At 42.6% G+C, this 22120-nt stretch overlaps 1 protein-coding gene across 1 annotated transcript in view; it reads right to left on the reverse strand.

The window, feature by feature from the left end:
- Positions 1-21817, reverse strand: part of Mitf (transcription factor Mitf) — a 113765-nt gene extending 91948 nt beyond the window's left edge. The window contains exon 1 of the mRNA XM_089563800.1: positions 21467-21817. Within this exon, the coding sequence (XP_089419926.1) occupies positions 21467-21615 (149 nt within the window). The 5' untranslated portion in view covers positions 21616-21817. The remainder of the gene's footprint in view (positions 1-21466) is intronic.
- Between the last annotated feature and the right edge of the window lie 303 nt (positions 21818-22120).

Here is a 22120-nt window from a genome sequence, read left to right on the forward strand (position 1 = left end):
AAAAAACGTGTCTGTACTTGTTCGTAGCTATTTTGCTTCCGTATAAACACCCAGCCGCCATTGACTGCAGCTGTGTCGTGACAGGTCTGAAGCATTGCATTTGATCGCACACAGATGGAGAGTCTAAAAACCCGTCAAAACATAGTGCACGCAAAAAAGCAAGGAAGCGCTGGGAAGTGGTGATGTCTAGGAGAACAGAAAGTTGGGCTAGTTGGTTGATATGTATACCGAAAAAAATTAGCCCTTGTTTTTTCTCAGCTTAGTCCTCATGTTGCTGCATAAATTTTTGCAGAGGTGACGTTCTCTGAATGGTTAGTTTCCCATTCTTGGCGACGCAAGCAGAAAAAAAGGTGTTAAAAACGGCCTCGAAAATAGGGACATCCATACTTGGTATTTCGAGTTTTTCATTCTCAAGTTTCTGAACACGCAGTCATTACTGTAATTCGAGTTATAGTGACTCAAGCTCAGGCAATTAGAGATTCACATCAGGAACCACAATCCTTGATTATTTTGAATAGTGGACCTGTAAGGCACTTTCGAAGCCGTTCCCAAGAAAAATGGAACTGCAAATGTAAACTTGTACCACACCAGTAAACATACTACAGGGTGTTTCACCTAAGACTTTCTGCAATATTTAAAAATAAGCTATTAGAATTAGATGCGCGCTTTTTCTGGCATAGCATTGTCAGTGGTGTAGTACATCATAATGCAGCTAAGACGTGTTAACTAGCAGGCTTGTTAACCAATATTTAATAGTTAACTTTTAAACTATCACCGTTGGACTCCTTAATTATTGAGAGGCATGTAGCCCACCGTAAGTAAAATCCGTATCCGTTTTTAGAATTTCGAGAACGCGATTATCCTCGGCGCTGTGGCCCAACAAATTTCGCCTACATCACGCCAAAATACATGCGTTTTGAGAAGCTTGCAGGCAAAGCAACCTCTCCAGTGAACGTAACTCATCGAGATAGCCAAAATTTGTTGGGCCACAGCGCCGAGAAAAATCGCGTTCTCAAAATTCTAAAAACGGATATGGACATTACTTACTGTGGGCTACATGCCTCTCAATAATTAAGGAGCCCAACAGTAATAGTTTAAAAGTTAACTATTAAATATTGGTTAACAAGCCTGCTAGTTAGCACGTCTTAGCTGCATTATGATGTACTACACCACTGACAATGCTATGCCAGAAAAAGCGCGCATCTAATTCAAATAGCTCATTTTTAAAAATTGCAGAAAGTCTTAGGTAAAACACCCTGTATAATCAGCAGTCTCCATTTAGTAACATCACTAAGAACCAAAAGGAATAATTAAGTGTTTTAGGCCCTAAATGCCATGCAATATAATGTTTCCCAATGAACAAAGCAGCTCAACCTTTGTGGGAAAAAAATAAGAATGATAGTTTGTGCCATAGTTGCTCCAGAAGAAGCTCTCCACCATTCACAGAGCCAACCATTTAAGGGGGGACGCGGCTTTGAAATTCCCCAAAAATGGGCAAAAAAACTCATTTTTTGATAATTGATGAATCCGCTTGTATGCCTTGTTTTGTATCCTGTCCCAAAGATTCATTGCTGAAATCAATAGGGAAGCACTTTAAAGAAAATTGATTTGTGAACTGCGGTGCTGTGGATTTCAGGAAAAGACTTGAACAATTGGAGTTTTCCTTTGTTAACAGTTTTCTACCTACATACTCACTTTGTAGAGCAAATTTCTTCGAAACGGTTTCACCTGTTTTGACCCTGCTTGTTTTGTAGCACTCCTAAGACCATAGTGAAGGTCAACACAGTCCTTGTTTTTCAAATTTGTGAATTTAAAATTTCTTGTATAAAAATTTTATTCACTCTAGATCTGTCAACGCAGTCTGCATCGTAAAAATTCCCAATCAAAGTTTCTACTTAGCGAAAAAAAAAAAAGCTTCCAAGAACGTTGATTTGCAAAGAAAAAATGACAGGTGTAACGTTAAGAAATCGGAAGCAGGCGGAGTGGGTGAGGGAACAAATACGGGTTAATGACATCCTGGTGGAAATCAAGAGGAAGAAGTGGGCTTGGGCAGGGCATGTAATGCGAAGGCAAGATAACTGCTGGTCCTTAAGGGTAACGGAGTGGATTCCAAGAGAGGGCAAACGTAGCAGGGGGCGGCAGAAAGTTAGGTGGGCGGATGATATTAAGAATACGGTGGCCGCAACTGGCGAAGGACAGGGTTAATTGGAGAGACATGGGAGAGGCCTTTGCCCTGTAGTGGGCGTATTCAGGCTGATGATGATGATGGGTAGGAATGTAAAGAGTGTTGAACCATATTTCAGCCACATTTTCTTAGCTCCCCTCTTCGCTGACCAAGACAATGGCCAAGCACCTGATATGACAGAGGCATGCGGCACAAAGTATACACTGACCCGCGGCCAGGAAATGTCTCACATCCTGCTCATATTGCACTGCGGAATAGCAAGACAGTGCAATGACCTAGGGTGACCTGGACAATGCCGTACTGACACTATTTAACCGTTTAACCACCAACCACGAACTGTGCTCGTCATGGGAGATTGCACCAATGATTAGTCACACTCATCTGACCCTATGCTGCATTGTTTGCACTGCCAAAGATGAGTAATACCCGTGTCGCACGCACAAATTTAAGGCCATTAAGTGCTTACTGCCTCAAGTTTTAATGGCACTTGCGTGGTGCCACATGCAGAAATTTAATGCCATTACCCTTACTGCCACTGCAGCCTACTGAGTTCGCCACAACTCATTCACCCTAGCAATGCGTACCGTCGTCCCCATTACACACGCACAAAAGTATGCAACTTTGTCAGTAACAATTTGCTATCCAGTAGCAAATGGTCTTTTCATAACTTTCAGTCAGATGAGACATCTGCACTGCATTTTTTATGCGAAGAGCGCCATTTTTACCAGCACTTCTGACACATACTTTCGACTTGTGGGCCGAGATGCGAGTTTATGACTACTTTTTTTTACTTGTCAAATAAGAACAGCGATATTTTCGGCAAAATAATTTTTTTTATTATATTTGAACAACACTCCTGAGATATTTATTGTGCTCAGTAGTGCTGTTTTTATTCAGATGAAATTTCTCACTACCATGCGAGCGTTATTTTCATCGTGACTTTCATAAAATGATATACAAAAAAGACAAAAGCCGTAATTTTCAGGCCGAAATCGAAGCAAACAAACAGCAGTCTAATCATCCTTCTTTACGAGAACGAAAAAATCGAAATAGATGGTAGTGTTAAAATACTTGGAGTTATCTTCACACAGAATATGCTTTGGGATGCGCACATTGAATCTGTTTCAGGGAAGCTATCTCGTGTTGTTGGTATGACGGCGCGACACAGAGCTATGTCACCTTTCAATATAAAGCTTCTTATTTACAATACTCCCTTTTTTTCTTCTTTGTATTATTGTGTATTGGTATGGGGTACCACAACACGTACAAATCTTGAAAGAATACATACACTGCAAAGAAAAATTGTTCGAGCACTTTTTAATGTATCATATCATTCCCACACTTCAGAGCTATTTTCGAAAGCAAACATAATACGCGCGTTTAATCTTTACAACTATAAGTTAAGTCTGGCTTTCAAACGGGAGGTGAAAGAAAATCTGAAGTTCTTTCATGAATTATCAGATCTCGATAAAAACACACATTCCTACACCACCCGTTACACAGAACCGTGGAAGGTGGTCACTGCGCGGGTAAATTATTCCAGGCAAAAAGTGTCATACACACTGCCAACCCTTTTAAATTCATTCCATAAATCAGGCATAGATTTGCATACAATTTCTGTACGAACCCTACGCAAACATTTCATTAACAATCCTTGCTTACAATAACAACTAAAAATGTTATCTTGCTTTTTGTTAATTACCTCTTGTGACTATCAAGTGTGCGTGCATTAATTTTGAATATTGTGCTTTCTGTGAGTTTTTTTTTTGTTGTTGTTCTATCGCTGCCTGCTTTGTAGTGGGGCTGCAGGCCTCAGTCAAGTCGCTTGTTGTCAAGCAGCTTTTATCCGCAGTCTCACCCATCACTGATGGAAATAAACAAATTATTATAAATTATTATTATATATTAAATGTGGACATATACCAACAACTCCAAAAATATGACATTAACATACTTAAGCTATTAAGCATTTCCTGCATTTTTCTTATGTGTGTGTGGCATGGGTATTACGGTTATTATCTGTGCTGGTTACAATTCTCAACACCAGAGGGCACTAGTTGTCTATGAAACGTGCTTTGGGGTTCTGCCGCATTTTAAGCCTGACAAGTCATTTTTGCCAAAAATCACCAAAGAATTTGGCGAATCAGTATGTTTTTCAGGAATTAATTTGAAAGTTAAAGGGTTAAGGCTGCAACTGCATGTCGCTAGCAGTTCTCTAGCAATGCACCCCCACCCCCCTTTTTCTTTTTCCCTTTAATCAAGCTCTGAGTTTACACTCCACCCAGCTACACTCACCAGTGAAGCCTAACAACTTCAAAACCAGCACAGGCAGGCTTTGAGCCCACATCAAAACATTCTTATAGCAATTGTTGGATAGCACAACTCTGTAATCAAGTTTGCAAACATTTATCATTGCAGTCAGGCACAGTAACAAGTTGGCCTTTCTCAACTCTGAAACCTGCCTCACCAATGTGGTCAAAGTAAGAAGTGTTTTCAACCAGTATGGATTCTTCAATACACTCTTGATGGATTACCTGCGTTTCACACAAGCCGAGCGCTCATCAAGGAAATCTAATACACCCAAGTTATGGCCATAAAACTACAATCCATTTAAGTGACTTGCAATGCAATTTAGAAAGAAAATGCTTTATGCTTCGGTAAATGCGTGATTTTTGCATTCATATTTTGTGTCAAACAATAAGCGACATTTGCTATAATAATGCACTTCTCCCGAGTTGCTTTAAAAATTACAAGTTTTAAGTAACTGCAGTGTGGTTATAAAGCAAGTTTCCACCATGTATTTCTCAAATGCCAGAGTACATAAGAGGTTGAAAACCACCTTATTTTGTTGATAGCCATGGCTGACTATATTTCATTTTCTTCTTGCGACTATGCTAACGATTTGAGTACAGTGACTCCCAGTAAGCTTCAAATATACTCTTCTGCTGGTTGCCACGCTTTGTACAGTAAAGAACTCCACATGCATTGAAAGTGTTCACAATGAATAATTTGGAAAGTTTTGCTGAGTAACACCTTCGAGATCTGCATTTCACAAGATCTGGCACACACTGCTGTGTTCTGCGCCACCATTCATCTCTACTCTCTACTCTTGCCATATTGGTAATTCAAATGGACTTAAACAAGCGGGGCTCAATTTGAACACCCAAACTTGGTTTTGCTAATATACACAAATAACACATAGCTAGCTAAGTTCACAAACCACTGCATTTCCACACATTGCACAAAAATTTAAGAAACAAGGACAAAGAATTGGTAACAATTTTAACTTTTTCTCACTGCTCATAAGCGATGTAACTGATGGTCAGGACAGCATTAATCTAATCAACTAACCTGAGCAAATAAAAAAAAAAAAAGACACTTCCATGAAAACAAATCCCTTTGAATCACAAGCCATGAAATTAAAGCCAAGATATATAATAAATAATAATATATTATATAATAATCTGATTAGAATAAACACCCATGATCATATTACTCCTGTTTCACGAGCAAGTACGTGTTATAACCATGGAAAAATGCTGCAAGAATTTCGTGCATACTCTAATACAGTTAAACACTCATTTTTTGTCAAATCGATTACAGAGTGGAATGAATTTGCCAAAGTATGTAGTAAACAGCCCGAATGTAGAAACGTTTCTTGATAATTTGAGAGCCTTTTGTATGTGAAACCCTTGTCTGTCTGGCTTCTTTTTTCGCATCATCTGTTTGCTCTTGCATGACGCTCGTGCATATCTTGTTTTTTATTTGCATCTGTGCTCACTCCTGCTAGGAGTCAAGCGACATCGCAGTATTAAATAAATAAATAATAAATAAATAAATAAATAAATCAGCCAATAGTGGAGCTTTGCCTGGTGAAATGCGTTCCTTTAACCTGTGGTGCCTCATCTCTTCAGAACGTAGTTCACACAAAGCAACAGCACAAAGAGATGGAATAGTTCTAACAGACTTTTACAGACCTGGTCTACACTAAACGAGAAGGAGAGTGCAGTGATGAAAAGACGAAGAAACAGCACGGGCGGCAACTGCTACCAAAAGTGGCCAAGCTGGTACGGTGCCAAGCTTTCCCCCCTTCAAGGTCGAGAGTGCAACGTCAGCCCCACAGACATCTTCCGCATCGCGCGGAGGTAGCAACCCGGAAAACAATAGAACAAAGCAGGCCGGCTCACAGTGGGGGGTTCCAGCCCGCAAGCAACGAATGCTCCCACGATCTGCGTCACCCACGGTGTCTCCATGCATCGATTTCTCAACACAGTGGTCGCTTCATGCCCACCACCACAGGACAAAATAAAAAATGCCTGGCACATGGCTTAATCAATAAATAATACACTATAAGCAACTACTTTAAACAGCAGCACCACTGCCCAGTACTCTGCACGGAGCCTGTGTCCATTTTAAGCACAGTATTCAGTGTAGCGACCGGCCAAGAAATTTTACAGTCATGTAAAAATAAAAAAGAAGCACATTTCTTTGAATATTCAGCTACCCGTAGATAATCTAAGCCATTATGCTCAAAGTTCTTGTCTGCCAACAGTTTTTAAGTTTACAAAGCACAGTGCAACACCGATCAGCACGCCAATTAAGGGGGGACGTGGGGATCAGATTGCAAAAATCTCGAAAAAAGTCGATTTTTGAAAAGTACCGTATTTTCCGGTGTATAAGACGCGGCTTTTTTTCGAAAATCTTGCTGGTGCATCCTATACAAGGGTGCGTCTTATATGCGAATTTTTCATCTTTTTTTTGCAAGTTCACATCGATTACTCCGGTTCATGCTCAAGCTTTCTTCACCTAAAAAATATCACTACCAATAAGGCGATTGTAACACGGTTAATACTTCAATACCGGGACCGCCGTGCGCGACATTCTAGATGATCTTTATCAAGAAACGGCGGGGATGATGACTTCCGGGATGACAAACGCGCGGCTGTTTCGGAGGCCCCAAGCGAAAGTAATGAGAAGCGCCAAAAGATGGTGACAATCGCGCTTCTCGCCATTGTCAAGACAAGCCGGCGTTCTTTTTTAGTCACCTTTTGCAACTTTTTTTGCTCCGTGTACGTAGTGCATGTTTCAGCCGAGTTGCTTCCAGAAATGGGCGAACCTTTTGATAGCGCATCTGAAGATGAAGACTTCGAAGGTTTCAAGTAGAAATAAAATGTTGTTATGGACATATGGGGAGCTGTATCGTTTTTTCTTTCTTTTTTGCTAGAACGTGGATGGGTATGGCGTGAGTGTTGCCTTTTTTGATCACTTAGCGTTGCTTAAAAATTGCTCACAGGTACGGTGCATTTCGCGATAGTCGCGCAAGCCTGTTTAATTAAGCCTCACTAGCCTAACTGGGTAAACAGGGGTGCGTCTTATACACGGGTGCGTCTTATATACAAACTTTTTCAGTGACAGCTTGCATATATGGCAGGTGCGTCTTATACACCGGAAAATACGGTACACTTTTGGCATCTCCAACACTGTCTCTATGTTGTACTGAAATATTTCACTCAAAAATAAATTTTGCATGCTCCAAATAAACATATTTGTCAGCGTTACACTTAGACAGTGTGTGCTAGAATAGAACTTTCAGGCTTGTTTTCTCAAAAGTTTGTTTTGAGTTTAATACCTTGCTCCAAGGAAGCAATGGGTGCATGGATTTTTACCCCGTTTGTTTTGTTGCGACCACTGTAATGTGGTCTGCGTTGAGACATTCTCAGATTTACCATTTAAGCTCACATGTTTTTATTATGTGGTAATTAGAGCATGATACATTCTAGACATAAAAGAAGGTGCATACTGTGCCCTTTAAAAAAAAAAGAGCAGATAAATTTCAAAAAAAAAAATTAAGAGAGTCTTGATTTACAGCACATTTCTTAGTAAATATTAAAAGCATTTACAGACCTGTAGCCTGTTTTTTTGTCGTACTAGGCTTTCCACAAGCAAGCAACATGGGGACAACATATAAACAATGACAAAAGGGAACCTACTACAGGTGTCATTGTGAAACTTTATATCTGATTGTTTGATGCTGTTTTAAGCCAGTCTGCCAAATTTCATCACTTTAAGTCTAAAAATAGAAAAGTTGCCTTCGATCCCCTCATCCCCCCTTAAGTGGCACACTTGAAAACTTTAAAAGGGCGCAAACACACACGACCACAAAGTACAAGAGACGAGACACAAGGCGCTTGTGTCTCGTCTCTTGTACTTTGTGGTCGTGTGTGTTTGCGCCCTTTTAAAGTTTTCAAATATGAACCAACTTGCCCAAAAAGAAGTGTTAATTAAGTGGCACACGTCTACACAGCCCATGCCACAGGGAATTTGTATCTTGCATGCGTACTCTCGAGTTATTTTGTTGAAAACTAGCGAATAAACTGAAAATTCACGCCAGAAAGTGATTGTTGCATGTCTCACAAACATTTCAAGAGGCTCTCCATGCAGTAAAAAACATGCAGTGTTGGAAGGTTTTTTTTTTCTTCTCATCTACTTCCATGGCAATTCTAGCGAGAAAACAAGAAAACCTTTTCTCTGATTCTATTCCTGCAACACTTGTGAAAACTGGGCAGTGCACAACTGAACCGCACAGCTTTAGAGATATGTCCTCATGCTCGCTCTTGCAATGCGCAGTTCCTGCAGGTGCTACTGCAATCAGTATGCAACAAAAAGGCAATGTACTGAGCGCTATAGCCATTTTTTCTCCTAACCCTTTGGCCAGCTTTGCTGAAAGAGATTCCGAGGAACAGTGTGTGAACACTGTCTGTTCACAGCCTTTTCTTTTCTTTAACAGTTGCACAAGTGTTGCATAAATATGGGAAACAGAGCACAGATTGTATCAGCCATGCTGATATGGTGCCGCTAACAGCTGCTGGTTTTGTGACGCTGAAACAGCTCAACGGCACACACGCACACAGAAGAGAAGAAAGGCGACACATCGCTGATGAATTTGCCAAACAATTCACACTGTCCAGGGGTTCCACTCAGTGCCATGACGCTACAAGCACGTGATTACAGCGGTCATTTCGATATATACTGCAACAACTTCAGCACATCTTATCACTCTTACTAGACAACAACTACACCACCACACTGCAGCTAATTCACCCTAATCCTTATTACAGTGGAAGCCAAGCGAAGAATTAGGTGAAAACACATTGAGGAATGCTGGCACAGGAAAACTACCATATTTCCGCTTTAAAAATCGCACCCCCCCCCCTCCCCTCCCTTCCCTCCCCCGATAAATGGCAGTTCTATTGAAAAAAAAGACAAAAAAGCCCACATAAGATACACAGGTGTATAACGTAAAGTGCGACAAAAATATACGTTTGATGCAGCTCCAGTGTGCAGACGACGCTTGAGCTCTGGCTAGCGTGCACTCTCGAGGACAATTTTTGTTGGTTCATTGACCAGAGTGTTCTTGTGGCTTTGTGTCTGTCCCAGATAATTTTGGGCTCGTATCAAACTGCAGCCTGGTTCCAGTTCTCCAGGACATATTCAATGGCAGGCAACTCGAGTTTGGCATCGTAGCTTCTTCACTCGCAAGTGGCACTGATGGAAATCAAGGGAACTTGAGCCAAAACAAACTTTTGAGAAGATGGCTAGACCGAACTAGGGTGAGTGGACCACATTCAGTCCGGCCATGGCGAGATTATGTGATTCTACACACAGGTTCATTTTAAAAATGACTCAATTTTTTCCGCTTTCATGCATTACTTTTATTTTAAAACATAGTTACTGCGCACAGCAAAAGACAATGCATGATGGCATACATTTCTGTCTGTATATAACTCGCACCACTGCACAAACAAAAAATTCTAAAAAAAAATCGCCTAGGCAGCGAAAAATACAGTACTGCAATATTGGAAACTTGTTCAAGAAGTACATAAAGTGAAACCACTGCACTAATTTAGTGAAAAATTCAAGCAGAAGCAAGAGAATAGTGCTCAACAGTGCCAGCGATAAGAACATCTGCACGAGAGGGAAAACTATTTTAATCTCATCCTATCACAAGCCTTTACAATCTACTCCCAGGTTTCCGTACTCTGCTTCAATGCACAAACAAAAATAAATCTATGTGACACATTTCGCAAACTTCACAGCAATCCATGTTTTTCTGAATCCTAGGTTATAAACACATCTGTAATGGGCTTCAGCAGCAAGACTTCTCTGAAATCTACTTTATGTTAACTGCACAAGATCTCGACGTCTGAAATAAATCAACCAAGAAATAGTTGTGCGCTTTACAAGCTAAATATCCGACTCCCAACCGCACGCAATTACCATAGTACCTCGAAGAAAGAGACTCCAGCTCTACTCGAATCCACCCCTACCTTCAACATATTTATTTATTTATTTAATACTACGGAGTCGCTTGACTCGAAGCAGGAGTAAGCACAGATACAAATAAAAAACAACATATGCATGAGCGTCATGCAAGAGCAAACAGATGATGTGAAAAAAGAAGACAAAAAGACAAGGGTCTCGCATACAAAAGGCTTTCAAATTATCAACAAATGTTTCTACATTCGGGCTGTTCACTACACACTTCAGCAACTCATTCCACTCTGTAATCGATTTGACAAAAAAAATAAGTGTTCAACTGTATCAGAGTATGCATGAAATTCTTGCAGCATTTTTCCATAGTTATAACGCGTACTTGCTTGTGAGACAGGAGTAATATAATCATGGGTGTTTATTCTAATCAGATTATTATATATTAGGTACAAAAATTTCAACCTTGCTTCAGTGCGCCTCGTCTGAAGAGATTCTATAATTGCATATAATTGCAAAACGCTTTGCCATCCCACTCTGGACAACCCTACTAGCCAGACGTCACTCAGACAGCGGTGTTCGCAGGAACTGCTGATAAAGTGCCCCCAGCGCTCTTACCCACCCACCCAGCCTCCCTCCAGACGAGACCTTTCAAGCCGGCACGTGGCACTAGTACATGACGCTTAGCCCCACCTCCAAAAAGGCCAGGCCAGCCTCAATGGGGTCTTACCGGGAAATCCATCCACCAGAAAGAAGGGGAAAGAGTTTATCAGTGCTGAATGAATGCTGTTCAAGAATGAAGATATGATAACAACCGAGAGCAAGCTTCCCTCGTATTGCACCAATGGAATGCACAGACCCCTTGCGCAAGTGAGTTGGAACAGATCTGTGCAAGCATGCTCGGCGAGAAAAGGCCAGTTGCTCGGCAGCCACACTTCAATGGAGGTGAAACGCGAAAGGCACCCATGTGCTCCACGATGTCAATGCACACTAAAAGATTTCCAGGCGGTCGAAATTATTCCGCAACAATCCACTATGGCAGCTCTTCCCGTCTTCCCTTCCCTCACGGCGAGGTTGAAGTGTCCACCGAGTAGAGAGACATTATACCCCCATTTCCTTTCCTCAAAATCAATATTCAGTGAGTTGCTGCCTTTTTCAGGAACGTGGGTATGCGACCAAGAAATCAAATAAAGCAGGAGCTATAACTGAGACCGCGGAATGGTGTAACACAGGCATCCCACTAAATGCATAAATGCAGAGTTTAGAGAGCTGTCGCAGTAAGAAAATTCTGGCACCAAATGCAAAGCCAAGTTCAGCAGAGTAAAGTGCTTTGAGCAGCCACTGAGCAATGGCATATCATATTCCAGAAGAGGGCAAATACGGGCTGGTTGGTACATGTTTTACGAATTAGAAAAAACAGCGCAATCAAAGACGAGACACAAGAGAAAGACAAGACACTAGCGCTTGTGTCTCGTCTTTGATTGCGCTGTTTTTCCAATTCGTAATACATGTACCAACCAGCCCGTATTTTCCCTCTTCTGGAACAGCGCTGGTGTCTTGTCCTTCTCTTGTGTCTCGTCTTTGATTGAGCTGTTTTTCCAATTCGTAAAGCATATCATATACATACTCTCATGTGATTTTGCTCCGTCGCTACAAACAGAGCACCAGTGCTGGACATCTACAGAATGAGAAAAGCTGTAACCTAAGGCACAACAACAGCATGTAAAGGCCCACTACAGAACCTGGGCTATCAAGAAAAACTATGTCATCAGAACCCGGACTATCGGGAAAAACTATGTTATTAAGCGTAGAAAGCTGGGCTAGTTGGTTCCTAGTACAACTGTGAGACATTCCAGCGGCTAAAAAAGACATGGACGAAGGTAGAGGAGACAACACGGACGACGGACTTTAACAGTCAGTTGAACACACAGGAACAACTCACAAAAGGAAAAACTAGACTGAACTAATGAACTACATAAACCTAGCAACCCAATAACTAGGGTATGGGTGACTTGAGAATTCATCCATTAGGAATAAGATCCCTATTTGCTAACAGGGCTATGGGTGCAAGTTATTATTTCCCATCTGCTATTATTACAATTTTACTAGCACAGAAAATTTCAATAAAAACAACAAAAATAACCAAAAATTTTAACTTTTAATAAGGCTATCTTCTTGCGCATGAGTTATAAACATGTGCTCCAAGTACAAACACTCAGTCTCGGCCACATACCTCTACACAGAAATCCTATTTTTTCGTAACTTTCCTGCTTCAGAGACTAATTTAGCAGGTAAGTGTGCCTATTGTGATAAAGGTCTAGTAGACAACTTCATCTGTTGATAAAGGTCTAGCAGACAATTTCATCTGTATATGTCTATCAGCCATGAGGTATTGTTGGCTGGAATCTCGGAACACGTGGCTTCATGGTTCCTCCTCTGGGTCCCCCCTGCTATAGCCTTTTGCATTGCCCTTGAGGGAAGGGACCAAGCAATATGCTTGGTTTTCACGCTGTCAAACTGCTTGAGACAGTCTTCTGAAATTGCAGTACTATAATGCAACGTCCAGAGAGAAAGACAAAGTTGAACAGCAAGAAGAAAAGAGTGGCTAGGCGGTGACACAGTGACCCCAAAGGCAGTTCCACGCCCTGTGTCCTTACTATGACACCTATGATTTGTTGCCATGACAATTCTCAAAGGTCTGCACGTAACGTGTGGATAATGGCTCGTGTTAATCTTCTTCTAATTATTAAAAGCCAATCACCAAGCTTTAATGTGATAACAATGAGTCCTGTGTCGCCGAAAAGCAGGCGTTATCACTGGCCACGACTTAAAAATCCACAAAAGAATCCCCAGAGGAGCAACCTAGGTTGCCTAACTAAGTCGCGTGACCTTGTGAGGCCATCACAACCTGCCCATCAGATTGTAAGCACAGTGCTCATCGTGACAGGTGGAAGTTTAATGATTGGTTGCGAGAGGTTGCTTCAGAAGAACAACCTGGGTTCAACAAGCCCCACCAGGTGGCAGAACCTGCCATTGCAGTGCAGTGGTGCATCACTTAACTGCTGCACCACTGAGCCAGGAGTGGAATGAGCACTCCCAGGGGATCTATGAATGTAAAGTATAGAGTGACTTGTTCGCATATATTGGACATTAGCCCACTAACGCTAACGCATCATAACCTTAAGGCATAGCTCAAGTGTCCCATCCAATTTTCTGCCAACATCAGACTTATTTAAACTTTGCTGCCACAGCGGCAGACAAGTTACCTTTCAAATCGAGCTGATGCTCGAGCGGCTGGTTATGCAGTCAGACAAAGCTGAGAATGCAAGAAGGAAAAAGAAAAGAAAGAGCAGCAGAAAGAAGAGGGTTTGCGCGACACTCGTGGTTTTGCAATGTGCCAGACCAGTCCAGCATGGGGCAACCACTGATAGCGGCACGCTGCTGTTTGTGCCGCTGCCTATCTGTGCCAGGCCGTGCTTAGCATCTCTCTGCGGACAGCAAAAACCCTTCCTCTGGCTTTTAGCTTCACTTGAAGGCCCTGACATGTTTTATGCACGTAAGAAAACACGCCAACAAGCCTCCCAAATGAAAGGTGGCAAAGCTATAAGTTTTGCATGAATGGTGAGGAGCATTCTAACGCTCGTGAAGTATAATAATAATGATTATTTCCATCATCATAAAGTGTAGGAGGGGATGGGAATAAAAGCGGTTATCGCTTGACAAGGTTCCCACCCCCCTGCACAGCAAGTAGGCAGTGGCATGCGACGGCACTTCTGAGGGAAAAAAAATAGAGAAAAAAATGACAACAGACAAATACACAATGACCAGCGTGTGTAGAAAATCAATAAGGGTTGAAGAAATAACAACAAAAGCAACAATAAAAAAAAGATGTTATAAAGATTTTAACAACAAGAGCAACCAATACATGAACACAAGTTTAAAGTATGAATACTAGAAAAATGTGGCTTCTGAAATAAAGTAGTCGAGGAGGTCAGAGCAGCTAATGTTTCCTATGTCAATGTTTGCGGCAGTTAATCTATTGAGGAGTGAGGGAAGTTGGAATGTCACCATTTGGCATCCATAGTTTGCTCTCACTACAGGTACTACACAGTGTGGTTTGCGACGGCGTGGGTATGTGCACTGAAATAACTGAATTGGGGCCAAGTCAGATATGTTTGTAATGCATCTTATTTGTTCTATTTTATAGGTGCACAATAGTTTATATGCACACAGGTTAAAAACGTTAATAATCTTGTGCTTGGACAATAAGTTTTTAGTTGAGCATCTATATGACAGGTTACGAACAGTTATATGATGACGGCGCTTTTCTTAATGGGTGGGTATTAGTGTCAGCTGTGTGAAGACAATCATATGACAAGTCTTGCATCACCAAATATGTAGTAATACTTCTTCTTTTCCCATTTGTAGCTAGCTTGCATATTAAAGGGGCTTTCAAGGGGGCTGCCGATAAAGTTGCGGTATGTCTGGCATGTTGAGGAATGATAGGTACCTAATTTTAGATGCGTGTTTTCTTTCAAATGATGCGTTGGACATTAGAATAAATGTATCCCCACCTGCTGTCTGACTACGACCGATAAATAACTTATAATTGAATTTCTTCTCTCAAGCCGTTTCAGTTTAATCAGCCGAACGATGGCTGTGATGTGTAGTTTGCAATTATATCACGTGAGTCATGAAAAAAACTGAAATACACACCGATACGCAGCTTTGATTAACTACAACACTTAAAGCAGCCTGCTTCAAGAACTTGAATGATAAACGAAGTATCAGAAGTTATATTTCTGTTTTTTTCGTGTCTCACCTGACCTAAAGACAAACTACACATCACAGCCATTGTTGGGGTGATGAAATCGAAACCAAAACAGCATCAAGAAGAAATTCAATTATAAATTATTTAGCGGTCGTCAGCAAATATCGCGGGTGATCCACGTATACGGATGCCTAACGCACCATTTGAAAGAAGAAAACATACAAGCAAAAATGTGGTGCCAATATTCCTTCAACACCTTGAAGGCCAGGATTGTGCAGAAAAGCGTACCTTCTTCCCCCTTACACAGATAAATGTATTGAAAAATATTTTCAAGATTTCCTAATCAACATTCCAAGCTTGAACAAAACTTTCGTCTAACATGTAAACATTGCCCCCTAAACTTCCACACGGGCCTTACACCTGCTGTCAGGCAAGGAAAAAAAAGCAGCAAAACAGATGGCACTCATCTTATCACTTATCAACTAGGATAAGATGATGAAGCCTAAGGCAGTGAGAACAACAGACGGCTGCAGTAGTGAAGCCCAAGTGCTCCAGCTAAATGAACTGAACTGAGGCAGCCCAGAAGCAGCACAAATTGATAACTGCAACCAAGATAACCAGGCTGTCTGTCCATGCCAGTCTGTCTCAAACAAGATTAACCATGACTCAGACAAGCAGAAAAATGACAAGGGCATGTGGGCAAACAATCTGTGGCTGTGCAGCAGAAGCTACGCATTTGCTGCTAGCTTTCTAAAACTTTACTTGTGACCACATGAGAACCGCACATTTCGCTTAGTGCTCGTACAGCACGGTCACCGGAAACTGCATCGAGTGTAATGCTCTTATCCTGAAAACAATGAGCAGTTCTTTTTATCAGAATATCAATGCGCACTACCCCATCCTGAATGACTGCTGCAATTCACTTCAATGTGTAGACAAACGTGGCTAGAGTGGCAACGATAAGTTTTTTCATCATACTGCAACCAAGAAGCACTTGAGCATAACTGTAATCACGGGTACGACCTGTGAACACTTGCGCCTGGAATATTGTACATTAAAGCAGTAATGGCTCACTTATAATAAAGCATGGTCACAAAAAAAAAAAAGCAAAGTCTATTCATAGCCCTGCTCGCTGTACTTTGGCATTGCTGGCTTTCTCTGTTAACTACACCCCCTCACTATTTTTTAGTTTTTGACCTTTAGTTACACCGATAAACTGAATAACTGCTACCATGGCATTGCATTCGTAAACAAATCTATCATGGCGTTGAGGTAAAACATAGTTCACAGGAATATTCGCTCATATTCCAGGAATCCCTGAACACCGGTTCGATTCCACGTGACTGGCAGGTGGGCAAGGTCATCCCAGTCTTCAAGAAAGGAAGCCGATCATCGCCGAGTAACTACCGCCCGATTTCCATAACAAGCGTTTCTTGCAAAATAATGGAGCATGTTTTATACTCGCATATTGCTAACTTCCTATCGTCCGTTCATTTTTTTCACTCAAGCCAGCATGGTTTTCGCAAGAATCATTCCTGTGACACCCAACTGGCACTCTTCCTGCACGACTTACATTTAAACCTTGATCATAATATCCCGACTGATGCAGTGTTTTTAGACTTCGAAAAAGCGTTCGATAAGGTCCCCCACGGGACCTAAAGTTATCGCGCCTTAATATTCATCCATGTGTTCTGAACTGGATTCGAGGGTTTTTATCTAACCGTCAGCAGTTCGTATATGCCAATTCACACTCTTCATCCTTAACACCTGTGCTCTCGGGGGTACCGCAAGGAACGGTACTCGGGCTCCTCCTTTTCTTGATATATATTAATGACCTACCGTGTAACATTTCTTCTCATATCCGACTCTTTGCCGATGACTGTGTCGTTTACTGAGGAATTACTAACTCCACCGACCATTTCGCATTACAAACTGACCTTATTCGCATACAGGACTGGTGTAAAACATGGCTCATGTCATTAAATATTTCTAAAACCGTGTTAATGTCCATTCACCGTCGTCGTAATTACGTAGCGCCTAATTATAATATTAATAACCTGCAGATTGGAACATCCGAATCATTCAAATATCTTGGTGTGCATATCTCGCGTGACCTAACTTGGGCCTGTCATGTTAATCACATAATAAATTCTGCTAATTGTGCTCTAGGTTATTTACGCCGTAACCTTTCACTCGCTCCTCCCCCTATTAAACAGCTTGCTTTTCAAACCTTTGTGCGTCCCAAGCTTGAGTATGCTAACGCTATTTTTGATCCGCACCACAATAATCTTACTAACGCCCTCGAATTGGTTCAGAACCGCGCAACACGATTCATTCTATCAAATTATTCCTACCACTCAAGCATCTCAGCATTAAAAGCTCGAATCAACTTGCCCCCCCCCTAGCGTCGCGCCGTAAGATAGCACGTCTTAACCTTTTTCATAAATTTTTCCATTCTTTGCCTCTTGATAACCCCTACATAAAAAGAGTCCACCGCATCGCCCGGTTCAGCCACAGTAACGCAGTGTATCCCCTACAAGCCCATACTGTGACATTTCAGCAGTCATTTTTTCAGCGTACTGCACGAGACTGGAATGAACTGCCCACCGAAGTTGCCATAATCATCAACCCACTACAATTCAAGCGGAACATCGCCAACCTTTCATCTTAACATTTTTTACCATTGTTTTCCAGATACCGTCCACTCCCTCATATAATGTCTCAACCGAGACCTTTGAGAAAATAAATAAATAAATAAATAAACTAATATGTGAACTAAGTGAAGGCAGGCAACTGGTGCCTTGTATTTATTGTGCTGCGCATGTTGTAGCTCAACAGGTGATTTCGGCCACTGAATTAAAAGGCTCCATAGGAACGGTCGCTAACAAGTGACAGACATACAGATTCACTAAACTGCATCCATCTGCCATTCACATTTGTTACACATTTTCTGCTTCTCTATTACCAGTAGTCTTCCCCTTTCTTTCAACATTTAAGCTTCACAGCTCATGAAAGACAATACCATTCTGTTGCTTCGTACGCGCAGAAAACTTAACCGCATTTCTTTCCTTCATAAAATTATCTCAGGCAAGCTTAGCATTTCTCCCCCTTCATTCATCAAGCACTCCACTGCTCGAAGGACCCGCCATACTCCGGAGCACTCCTTACAGCCTCATTTTGCTAAAACAAACTCATTTAAGCACAGTTTCTTCCCTCAAACAACAGCGGAATGAAACGCACTCCCTGAATCGATCTTTAACTCTCCTAACGTGGAACAGGCGCTAAAAACATTTTTGACTCACTAAAAAGGAAGTGACTCTCCTACATTCAATTTTTCAGCATGTATCTCTCATCGTTGTTGCTATGTTCATCTTTTAAGTTTCTTTTGCTGTGTGTCACATGAAATGTTTTCACATGGTGTTGTGATTTTGTGTTTTTTCATGCCTCTCCTGCTTGGGCCAAAGCTGGCCTGCAGTATTTTGAAACAATAATAATAAGGATACAAAGTCCTACACAAGCTTTGTGGTGTATTTACACAAAAACAAAACAACATAAAGCAACAAACCTAAAAAGTATAAAGCCAGCGTGACATTTTACGAGGCAGAAAACAGAGAAACAGCTGTTACGATGTGGAGATGCTAGACTTCCTTTAAAGCACTCAACTTTGTGTTACAGTGAGTAGCAGATACATGTTCTATAAAAGACAGAACGGTGATTGCTCAACTGGATGATGCTACAGCCTGTTCAATCGGAACTTCACGTCTGCATCATGTGGCACATTATTTTCTTCCATTACAGCGTGGGCAGCCAAACACATTTTTTAGGTTTGGTTTGGTTTATGGGGTTTAGCCTCTCCAAAACTGCATTTTTTTTTTGTTCCTGGTGTTTAAAACAAAAGGCTAGAATTGCCATATTCAATGTGATCATGACGAAATTATTCACTACAGTGACTGCTCCCTACAACTATGTGGACTGACTACACTATCATTAACACAGACTACTCCTTTACATGATGCTGTTTGTATGTGCATAGTAAATGGCTTTCCCAAAACAGAATGGCACGGCACCTAAAAACACAAGTAAAGCAGGCTGACAATAGTGGTTTGCCTCAACGCAAATGCTATTATCCAAGGTTGATACTGACACCTCGACTTACACCAGCACCTTCACTGTCCCTACTTTTTCCATATCCATTCAAACATAAAAATTCTACTCAAGCTTCTCAACAAGCTTTTCGTGTGTGTGCGCGCGCACGCACGTGCGCGCGAACTAGGCATGCAAAATCCATCAGTTCAAGACATTACTTTTTAGAGATAGATACTACAGTGACCAGACATGTTTTCCAGAAATACCTCTCCAGCAAGCCAAGTAAAAGCCTTTGCGCATCAAACGATCGAGATTAACCGATAAAACTGACAGAACTCGCTTAACAAACATTAAATAAATGAACTAGCTCTGTATGGCATCTTCCAAATAAGTTTTAAGAAGTGGTGGGCACTTTTGGTACCTCTGTGAAGTACACCTATAAGGGACATAATAAATGATTTTTAGCGCAATGGGGATACAACACAAGAAAGACGACAACACGGGCGCTTTCTTGTGTTGTGTCCCAGTTGCACTAAAAATTATTTATTATGTCTGAAAACGCACTAGCTCAGCAGTTAACCCTCTTAATCTATAAGGGAAACTGTAACATGTGAATTGAGGGACTGCTGTCTGGGCCATTTTGACTCTGGTACCAGCTGACACACCAGTGCCGTTCAGCAAACAAGCACTGGTTCTTTCTTAACCTTGCAACAAATTGTGCAATGGTCATTTTGTGGTAACTCTAGTCAGAGTAGTAGTTGCTTGTACAAAAGCACATATATGCTCCCTAGGGGTGCGATGAAAGAATCAGACTGATAAGAGGAAGGCCCCAAATGTACCATAGATACCGCATCCGAGACTATACTGGACATCTATTAACGAGCTCCAGAGGGTTTTCCTTATAAATATGCCGAATATGAAGATGACCACACATAACAGTGACAGAACAGAAATGTTAATTCACAGCCTCAGTGTGACTTTCTTTTTTTCAGTCACCAAGCCTATGAGAAATACCTCTTGAAATTCAATTCACTCAATGTTAAAATCCTGTTAACTTTTCCAGTCTGACTGATGCTTATTTGAAACCTGAAACGCCGCTCACTGCTATTTAGCTTAATGCGGACACGGCACTACTATGTGCTGCTGCAAGCCAGAAACTCAACGACAAGTGCGTTTTTCGTCGTCGGCAGAAGCTTAGCACGATGTCATGGTACAGACCACCGAACACCCACAACGAAAAGCTCGATGCCATCAATCACCGAGGTCACTTCGGTGTGCGTGCCCTGTCACTGGCCGACGGCGCAAAGGCCCGCGCCAGCGACAGATCACTGCCCCCGCGTTCTTCGTGGTTCCTGGCAAAAGGTCGAAAAAAAAACTAGGTCGTGCGAAGCATGGCAACATGGTCTTTGTCGCAGGGCTTGACGCCCGCTTATCGTCGGGCTCAGACTTCCACCTTGGTGAACGCGCGACGCGCCGAAGGAAGCGCCTGCGGGCTTTCAGCCGAAACTAGAACCGACATGATGAGGCATGTTCCGCTAGGAGGGTATTTCCCACGAAAGCGGGCACCGCAACGCGGAACCATGCCGTCCCCGTCCGCCGCACGCCCTATCTTGGTTTTGCACCCGGCAATCTCGCGGCGCCTGCCTGAAACACAGGACGCAACGGGATGGCGCACCGTGAGCCGCCGCCGCCGCGACGTTCCCAGCACAACACGGGATGAGTCATTTCATCGGACTCGGAAAGCGCCGCCGCCGCTACTGCGCCCGTGCATGAGCGGCCCAAGTGAAACCGCGCGGTGCAGCAGCGTCCGCAGGCGAGCGATCGCTCAGTGGCCAGCTGTGAAGTGTCCGGGCTCATTCGGAACAGTGGCGCGGGGCAGTCGCGTCGTAAACAAAACAAGACCAGCGGCGACGACGCGTAGCCGCAGCTTGCGCAACGTGCGGGCGACGACGTCGCGGGGTTTCTCCCTGCCCCGGGCGCAAAGAGAAAAGCAAGCGCAGCGTGACACGCACAACCGAGGGTTCGCCCCGCTGTCTCCGGGCGCCCCGATCGGCGCCGTGCTTTTTCCGGGCTGGCGGCCGCGCGATTGACGGACCCGCTTGCAATACGAGGCAGCATGCGCGCGCGCGCGCGTGTGTTAGGCTTATCGTGCTTACCTCGCGCACTGAGGAGGCAGCGAAGGCACGACGGTGTGATCCTTCACCTCGTAGAAACTGTACGGCGGGGTGTCCCGAAGCGTCAGCGACGAGGCCATTATTTCGTCGAAGTCCAGGTCGACACCCGACTCCTTGGAGAGCTGAGACATGAGCGACGCACTCGTAGTCAACGCACCACCATCCAAAGAGTGATCGAAGCGAAAGCGGGGTCCCACTGGAAACCGTTCAATCTAATCGCCTAGGCGGACTTCATCTGTTGCGACGTTTCTTCGGACGGCCCCTCGAGGCATTGAGCGCACTGAAACGCTTAGTGCGACAGCAGGGGAGCCTTCCATTGAAGGTCTGATGCAAGACAAACAAGGAATTAAACTGCTAGTGCTGCCATCTAACGAACAATGCGTGTAGCTCTTTACGCGAACCCTTGCGTGAAACAACCAGAACCAACCAAATAAATTGAACACTGACTGCGAAAAAAAATTGTTCAGAAAACTTTGCGACAAATTCTAGAGTAAGTTTTACATTTCTAGCAACAACACTTGGCATCAAAATATAACAAAGCCCACTATTTTTGGAAACAGTAGCGATGTCACTCGCAAGATGACAGGCCAGTCGCTTTCAAGTCAAAGCGACGAGCCAATCAGATCGCGCGGCAAA

Source organism: Amblyomma mixtum, chromosome 10, assembly GCF_055824585.1.
Source record: "Amblyomma mixtum isolate Tamu chromosome 10, ASM5582458v1, whole genome shotgun sequence".
NCBI classification, from domain to species: domain Eukaryota; kingdom Metazoa; phylum Arthropoda; class Arachnida; order Ixodida; family Ixodidae; genus Amblyomma; species Amblyomma mixtum.